General features: G+C 36.2%; 1 protein-coding gene across 1 annotated transcript; it reads right to left on the bottom strand.

Moving 5' to 3' along the window:
• Positions 1-7915: 7915 nt before the first annotated feature.
• LOC105951053 (21 kDa protein) lies at positions 7916-8755 on the bottom strand. Its single transcript, XM_088819722.1, has one exon. It carries the CDS (start codon positions 8707-8709, stop codon positions 8107-8109), a length of 603 nt encoding a protein of 200 aa, XP_088675848.1. The 5' UTR covers positions 8710-8755; the 3' UTR covers positions 7916-8106.
• Between the last annotated feature and the right edge of the window lie 881 nt (positions 8756-9636).

Here is a 9636-nt window from a genome sequence, read left to right as displayed (position 1 = left end):
ACAGTTGTTGTGGGAACAGTATGCAGTTATAACTACAATTCTTGTGTTAACACAGTTATAAACTACTGAAAGCGAGTAAACAAACACAAGAATTTAATGTGGTTCAGACACAAATGTGCCCTACATCCACGTGGACCTGCAAACACGATTTCACTAGTTCAGATTTACAGTGTACATTAATAGGACTTATTAAAAACACTAAAGACTCCCTCTTTATGTAATATGCCGTTCTTGTACACAACTTGAACTCCGTGTCTCTTCCAACAGCAGCTCCACACCGCGTGCCTCGAACTCCCTTCAGGCCTGAACTCCCTTCAGAAACGCGGCTGATCTCCCTTGAGATCTATACAGCAGATCTGTATATATTGGCACACACAGCGATGGCACAGTGCAACGATGGCACAGTCCTGCTCCGCAGAACGCCTTGGCAAAACTTCGATGCTATGAAGAGGTTTTTCTCCCAAATAATGCACACGGTTCTTGTATGTCTTGGAGGCTTATATAGCCACGAAAATAAGCCCTAAGACCTAACTTGAGCCCTAAGAAATCTATTTAACTAGGTAATAGAATCCTAGTTGATTTCTACTTCTATTCTAGATATGTACAAAAGATACCTAACTAGAATAAAATACATGGAAATAAATCTAAGTCCTAATAGAAGTATTATAAAATAGGACTCTAATAAATTCCAAAATAAACATGGAAAACAAATCTTTGCCAATCTTTTAATTCCAAAACTTGGCGGATTTCCTCGATCTTCAATAGTCGGAAATCTGGCGCCAACAATCTCCCCCTTTGGCATAGATTGGTCAGAATCCATGTTTAACAAGAACTCTCCCTGCAAAATAGAACTACTCCCCCTGCAGAAGAGATATACTCCCCCTGTAACACAGACTGTTAGGACACTAAATGTTTCGACATAAAAATGTCGTAACCAACTATTCAAAGCGCAGGAAATCACAACGCAAGTTACTATTTGTGTCACAACGCAAGTTGTTACTGCAGAGTCTATTATTACTACTCCCCCTTTCTGATCAGTCTGTGCCAAAGATAGACGTAGAGTCCTAGTTAGCACAAAGGTCTGTTAAGACACGCAGTCAGCAAATAAGGTAAGCCGCAAAAAATACAAAATATCTAGATCCCCTTAATTTGAAAATCCTCATAAATCTGGAAAATATTGTCGAAAAAAATAAAGAGCATCAGCCCAAGCATGAACCAAGTTTGAAAAATGAAGGAAATCAAGTAGACCAAGTTAGCCAAATAGGAAGATTTTTTTCAAGGATTAATTAAAAGAACATTGAAAGAAACTAGATAAAATGCTATCAACAAGCTCTTGGATGCACGATATACCTATAGCCTCATGACCATACTCAAGAAATCATAATTTATGTAATTTTCTTAGGGTTATGAATGCGTATGCGATTAGCACAGCAATTCGATCGTGGACTTCAAGGAGAATTTCCTAATATATGCTTGAATATCATCCCAATTTTTCTCTCCTTTTTTTTTTTTTTTTTTTTTTTTTTTTTTTTTTATTGAATTTGGACTATTCTCCTCCTCCCTTTTTTTTTTTTTTTTTTTTTTTTTTTTTTTTTTTTTTTTTAAATTCGAACCATTTTTCTTCTCCTCCTTTTTTTTTTGTTGATATGATGTTCAAGCAAACATTAGGAGGGCAACCTCCTTAAGAATCCACATAACTTTTAAATAGAAGTCAGGGATGCATATGCGGTAGCATAATTCTCCCAATAGAGGTATGATCTTTGAGATGAATGAGGTCATAGGCATTGATCACTCCCGATAGAGGGTGGCAGCTCTCTTCTATCTAGAATCCTCGCAGGAACAAAAAATTAATCCACAAAAATTATCGACCCAAATTCAGATAACAAGAATAAACAATCAAACCTTTCAAAGTAAAACAAGGATCAACAAAGGCTGAAACATGTTACCACAAGATATGTGTGGTAACTCAGTATGTCCTATCAAACTTTCAAGTGTAACCCGGACATAACAGAAGGATGGTTACACTATCATTTCATTGTTCATTTATGAACACAACAAGTTCCAAGCGATTTACGCAAGGAATCAAATCGAGGGGAATCTAAAGGTTTTGTAAAAGAATCAGCAAACTGATTATCTGTTGACACACAGTCTATTGACACAACCTTTTGTTCAACTAGATCTCTACCCAGATTAATAGTTCTTTTACCTCTTACCTGTTTCTTAGTTCCATCACCAAGAGTTGCATGTCTACTTGCACATTTCTGATAGTCCTTCAAGTGCTTCGGATTACCTGTTATATACTTAGAACAGTACCACAAGTTACTAGCACAAGTATTAAGAGTAGTTGCAGCGGAAAAGCAATTAATGTCATCTTTTTTCACCCATTTTTGTTTTATATCAGAGTGTCCCATCTTAGGAACATGTTGCAACGCAGCGGAATTGGGTAAATGTTGTGACAAACTCTTATTTATCAACTTCCATCTTAAAAAACATTTTGGTCTGATGTGACCCAATTTATGGCAGAAGTGACAAGTTGGAACAAACTTTTTTCCATTAGTTTTACAAGAAAACTTTTGGTTTGTTAAGACATGCGAATTGTTAGGACAATCAGTTTTCTTCACAAAAGTGTTTTTAGGATCAACCTTTTTGTCAAACTTACACACATGTTTTTTCTTACTCGCAAGAGGTTGAGATTTTTTTAAATTTAACTGTTGTTTTAGTTTCTCAACATCTTTTGTAGCAGCATTCAATTTGAACAAAAGTACCTCTTTATCTTTCTCGAGCTCAGCAACTTGTGTCTTCAAGGACTTATTCATTTCATCTACAGCAAGACATGTTTTGAGCAATTCATCCTGTTGTTGCTGAATCATTTCTGCAGTAATCTCCTCTTCATCATCTGAGCTGGTTTCACCTGTATTAAAAGAAGAGTTTAGACTGACAAGGTGATCAGACAAAGAATGTTCATACCTGATGGATGATGTCTGCACAGGCACTGTAGCCTCAGCTATTGGTTGAATAATCGTGCTAGTTCCACAGAAAAGGTTTCCATCCTTTTTGTCTTCCTCCTCATTGGAGTCTTTCATGTCATCACTCTTGGCAGTAGTAACAGATTTTTCCCGCTTCTTTAGTCTATTGGTACACTCGTAATGAGTATGACCAAATCCTTGACATTCTTTACACTGAATTCTTCTTTTCTGGAGGCGTGTGTCAGCCTTTGAGGGATTCTCATTTACTCTGACCATCTTATCAAAATTTTCAGCAATACGTGCCATTAATTTGAGAAGTTCTGCTTCAACAGCAGACACTGTTGGTACATCAGGAGAGGAAACAACAGTAGTCGGAACAACAGAAGTTGGAACATCGGTTGACTGCAGAGCTAAATTTCTTTCTTTGTCCATTCTACTCATACTCAGCTTGTTCTCAAATGTTTGCAAGTTTCCTATGAGCTCGTCAAGATGGAGTTCATCAACATTATTAGCCTCTTCAATTGCAGTTATCTTGTATGCAAATCGATCTGGAAGAGATCTTAGAACTTTGCGTACAAGTTTCTCTTCAGGATATGTTTCTCCAAGGCCATGAGCTTCATTAGCAATGTCGCACAATTTCGAATTGAAGTCCGCTATGGTCTCATCTTCGTTCATTCTAAGATCTTCAAAGCGAGTGGCAAGCATCTGGAGTTTTGACAGTCTTACTGAGGCTGTTCCTTCATACGCAGTCTGAAGAATATCCCATGCCCTTTTGGCACATTCACAACCAGATATCAATTTAAATTGGTTGGTATCAACCGCATTAAATATAGCATTTAAAGCCTTTGAATTGGTATTTGCCACTGTCTGTTCTTTCTTGCTCCAGTTTTCTTCGTGTTTTTCATACTCAATACCTTCTCTGGTTTTGGCCACTGGTCTCGTCCACCCTGTTAGAACTGTACGCCATGAATCTTCATCCATTGATTTGATGAACATCTTCATCTTGGTTTTCCAATACGTATAGTTCGTTCCATCTAGCAATGGGGGACGTGTAGTTGAACTGCCTTCCTTGTGAATACTCATCCTACAACAAGTAAAGCAAATAAATCGAATTCCCAAAATCAGACACTAAGTATATCTAGTGACCGGCTCTTGATGCCAATTGTTGATTTTAAATGCCTATGAAAATCTGTTAACCGAAGTTGTAACAGTTGTTGTGGGAACAGTATGCAGTTATAACTACAATTCTTGTGTTAACACAGTTATAAACTACTGAAAGCGAGTAAACAAACACAAGAATTTAATGTGGTTCAGACACAAATGTGCCCTACATCCACGTGGACCTGCAAACACGATTTCACTAGTTCAGATTTACAGTGTACATTAATAGGACTTATTAAAAACACTAAAGACTCCCTCTTTATGTAATATGCCGTTCTTGTACACAACTTGAACTCCGTGTCTCTTCCAACAGCAGCTCCACACCGCGTGCCTCGAACTCCCTTCAGGCCTGAACTCCCTTCAGAAACGCGGCTGATCTCCCTTGAGATCTATACAACAGATCTGTATATATTGGCACACACAGCGATGGCACAGTGCAACGATGGCACAGTCCTGCTCCGCAGAACGCCTTGGCAAAACTTCGATGCTATGAAGAGGTTTTTCTCCCAAATAATGCACACGGTTCTTGTATGTCTTGGAGGCTTATATAGCCACGAAAATAAGCCCTAAGACCTAACTTGAGCCCTAAGAAATCTATTTAACTAGGTAATAGAATCCTAGTTGATTTCTACTTCTATTCTAGATATGTACAAAAGATACCTAACTAGAATAAAATACATGGAAATAAATCTAAGTCCTAATAGAAGTATTATAAAATAGGACTCTAATAAATTCCAAAATAAACATGGAAAACAAATCTTTGCCAATCTTTTAATTCCAAAACTTGGCGGATTTCCTCGATCTTCAATAGTCGGAAATCTGGCGCCAACAGGTTCGGTTTTTTCGATTTTCGGTTCGGTTTTTCGGTTTTTTGCTCACCCCTACTTTTTTTCTCTCGAGAAAGGTGTAGATAAGCATGAGTTAGGGTTGAGCCTTTTTCTAGTTTAATAATGTGGCCTCATATATGTATGTCAAATGAACTCATAAATAAATAAATAAATAAATAAAGAAAAACTATTCATCCAAGGACGGCAGTTGGACTTTTGGTGGCACAACACTGTTTTCCGGTGAGAATATCGTATGTGATGACGTCACATCCGCCATGCATAGTTAGAGATTATAAGTCGGCACTGCCGTACTCCGTACATACCCACCCGAATTCAATATATACACCTCACCCTGGGCCCACTGTGTGAGTCCCATACCCAATATTTCAACTTGAAAACTTCCAAACTCATCTTAAATGATTTTCTTTTTTAAACTTTATATTTACTTCCTACACACAATCATTGGTATACACATAATACATATAATAAATTAAATACTTTAATACACAATTATATAATTGGTATATGTATAAATGTGTGCTACGTAGATGAATAATACACAAGATCATATCGATTCGAATTTAAAATTAATTAGTAATGGGGAGGGCCGTTTTTGAGAAATTGGAATTATATATATATATATATATATATATATATATATATATATATATATATATATATATATATATATATATATATATATATATATATATTGATATACATAATTGGGCCAATCCAATGGGCCCCAATTTATTTAATAATTATGCCCAATACACGAAAGTCCAACCACCTATATTTAGGCCTATTACACGAAAGCCCAAGCACCTTCAATGTAAGACTCGGGCCCAACAAAGGAAGCTCAACCCAATCAACGACATATAAATAGAGGTTTTACTCATTTGTTAAGATAGGTTCTATTATTGACAAGTATTCTAGAGTGCATATTCTCTCTACCATCTCCACGATCCGTACATCTGACTTGAGCGTTGGAGGGGTTTCCGTCGGATCAACCCCCAGCTTAATTCACGTGTGTTTATTTCGCAGGGACCTCAGCATCATCAAGTTGTCAAGCTACTGATCCGCTTTGCTGTCCGAGCTCGTTTTCTACACTACCCTAGGTGATCTAATTAATTAGCAGCATCATATATATATATGGTCCCTATTTTTTTCTAAAAATCGGGGGCTGAGACGACCGCCTTGATCGACTATAGTGAGAACGGGCCCTGGGTAACAGGAGTACTCTTCATTAAAAAAATTCAGTGAGATATTAATTACTATTTTTTTTTTTTTTTTGCCCTTATTGTTTGTAATTTAATTCTCTTAAATATAAGTGGATATCTAAATAATTGAGAAATCATTAGTAAAAAGATAAATTAGGACATTTATAATTAATTAAATAATTTTCTTGAAATAAAAGGGGTCTATAAAAGGCAATAACTGGTGATGTGATATGTTGGACTTCCCAAAAGAAATAGTAGTAATGACGGTGGTGGTGCCGGTCATTCATTTCTGTCAGTAATTCACATGCTCCCCACACTGTGTGTTGGTGTGTGTGTTTTGACTTTTGACTGACTTTTCCTTTTCTTTGTTGGAAAATATCTTTGCTATCTTTATTATTCTCCCATTTTAGGTTATTTTCTTAATGACATTCCAAATTATAATCCCATCATCTAAATTGATGTTATTCAACTAATTATAAAGTTATACTAATTATTTTCCAATTTCATTTAATGGACAACGTGGCTGATATATTGTAATGTCTAAATTATATGGTTGATTATAGTTAGTTATCGTTTGATATTAATTTCCCCAAATAATATAATGAGTTTTAGGCTAAAAGTCGAATGATTAGTGACTTATTATGCAAATGTTATTGTTTGAAAGTTTAGTCATACTAAATTGTGACAATTAAGTTTGTTAAAAGTATGTCGTGACGTGGTATGGTTCGTATTATTTATCTTTTCTTGGATTGTGCAGTCCTATCGGCTATCATATATGTGCACTGAGTAAACATGTAAACTTATATTCTCGTATAATAACTTGTATATTATATAAGATACGTAAATTACTGTAGACTAATCATGAATGTCTGAAAAGTTCAACTTAGTGACTAATGACAAAAGAATGAAAACATGAGTCATGAGTCAGTTGACACATATTAATTTGTTTAAACCGTTAGACCATTTTTTTAACGATAACCTATTATTGTATTTGATTTATATTGAGTGACACCATCGACATCATTATAAATATTGTATTTGATTTATATTGAGTGACACCATCGACATCATTATGATTTATGCACCGACGATATATACGAGAATACTTCAAACAAAGCTCAATTTCACTCAATTCAACTATTAATTTGGAGCATTATTAGCATGTGAGAGCACGAGTCGAATTAGTGGGCATTTTAAACAATATATATTTTAATTTAATATTTTATCTATACATGGACCCAGTGGCGGATGTAGCCATGGTCTAGGGTGTGCAGTTGCACACCCTTGATTTTTACTAAATATTACTATTATACATAAATTACAGAAAAGGTAGTTGGTTGAAGTGGTAAAGATATGTCTTTTTCTATTAACAGGTCATGGGTTCGAAACCCACCCTCACAATAATGGAATTTTTTTGAAATCTTAACATTTTTCAACTTTTTGGTCTTTAAATATTTCCACAATTCACCTAAAATTTATAAATTATAAATTTTTGGTCCACTATTTTTGAAATCTTAACATTTTTCAACTTTTTGGTCTTTAAATATTTCCACAATTCACCTAAAATTTATAAATTATAAATTTTTGGTCCACTATTTTTATAAAGTGATATTTTAATTTTTTATTCTACAATTTCGAACCCCCTTGGCAAAAATCCTGGATCCGCCACTGCATGGACCTATCATTTAAAAAAAAAGAAATTGGAAGGTGATATGACTTCTTGAGACGAACAACAACTCCATTCTATTTAATTTTGGCGTATATATATAACTAATAAGTTGTATTGTAACCACATTATAATTATAAATTACACATCTCAAAGAAGAAGATAAAAAGAGCAACAAACACTCAAAACCTGGACTGATTAAAAACATTTTTAAAAATTACCATATAGTATTTATATATATATATATTACATGATATGATGAGTCATCAGTACTTTCCGGCAAACTTGTTGCAAAGTGCCAGCGCATTACTTGTCACCTGAGCCACGTTAGTCATACGGGCCCGAATAGAGGTCTTGACCCGCCCCTCCATGACCCGGCCCGCAAACCCGTCCATGCACGTGCTGTCATCAGTCAACGCAGCGCTGACCCACGTCTGCAAGTTGCTCATGTGCCAAACGTAGTCGGGTCCTCTGGCCCGACCCATATTCTTCAGCTCCTGGATCGACTTGCTCAGCCGGTCCACGCTGTCCGACACCTCCTCCAAGCAGTCCTTGAGCGCGGCCCGCTCCCTCGGCTTCAGCCCGCGGAACTTGGCCAGATTCGCCACGAATACCTTCGCGGAACGGGCCCGGTCAACGCTGACGGTCAAAGCTGTCGCAACCAGTTGCCCGGGGCTCTTTTGAATTGTGGTGGCGTGTGGGGACAGAGACTGGACGCAGACGGCGGGGTATGTGGTGGCCCTGCATGATGTTCTGATGAAACTTGCGGCGGGGTTGGCCGCCGCCGCGGCGGCGGCGGCGGAAGCAACTAAAGTAAGAGCGTAGAAGAAGATGAGGACTGACGAAATTGTAATTGGTGGTGCTGCCATTTTTTTTTTGTTTTTCTAGTGTGATAATTGAAGTGAGAGTAGTGATACGGAAGATTATTTATAGAGAGAAATAAAACAACTCGTTCTTATCTTTGTTAGAGATGTGGGGTCCACGTGGCATTGGGCCAGTAAACACTTGACACGTGTGTGGTGATGCAGTAGCTCGGGGTTGGGTGTCGGAAGAGAAATCAAATTAAAACATTTGTGCATTAATCTGGCATTGATTAATTAAAGTTAATCTTTTTTATTAAGATTTTAAGGCGAAATATCTGCCTGTTTTATGTTTGATGTTTGTCTTAGATTTGAACAAAGAATATCTAATGTCACTTTATTAATAGGGGAAATTGGCTAAACACCCCTAATTATGGACTTATATAGGTGGAGGTACATTCTATTAGATGAATATAGGTATAAGTCCTTTACCCAATAAAATTAATATAAATTAAATTAAATTATTAGTGTATAGACAAAAAACTCCTCCTTAATTAACAATTAATTTTATATGAAAGTGGTTAACAAATCCCACTTATTACTCTTCTTCTCTCAATCACTCTCACGTGCCCCCTCTCTCTCCTACTCATTATCTCTCTCTCTCCCCCTCCCCAAATACACGCCCCCTCTTTCTCTCTCCCTCTCCTCTCTTCTCTTTCTCCTCTCTCTGTATCTCTTTCAATTTTAATTTTTTTAAGTGAACTTTTATTTTTTGTTTGTATTTTCTAAGTGATTTTCATTCCATAAATACCAAAAAGAAATTGAATTGCAAAATAAATTAGTAACATGAATAGAAAACTGCAAACTGCAATTTGTAATATTACATTTTTTTATTGTTATTGTTTGCATATAGATTATGCATATCATATTGTTCAGTTTGTTGTTTGTAATTAAATATATGTAGTTTGTTGTTTATAATTAAATATAGACGATGCA

This window comes from Erythranthe guttata, chromosome 6, assembly GCF_056151865.1.
Source record: "Erythranthe guttata isolate IM_541 chromosome 6, IM_541, whole genome shotgun sequence".
NCBI classification, from domain to species: domain Eukaryota; kingdom Viridiplantae; phylum Streptophyta; class Magnoliopsida; order Lamiales; family Phrymaceae; genus Erythranthe; species Erythranthe guttata.
Note: the sequence above shows the minus strand (reverse complement) of the source record. Positions and strands in the feature narration are given on the sequence as shown.

What these genes read in the sequence shown, in the direction of transcription:
- LOC105951053 (XM_088819722.1), bottom strand. Translation starts at nt 8,709, where the DNA reads ATGGCAGCACCACCAATTACAATTTCGTCAGTCCTCATCTTCTTCTAC.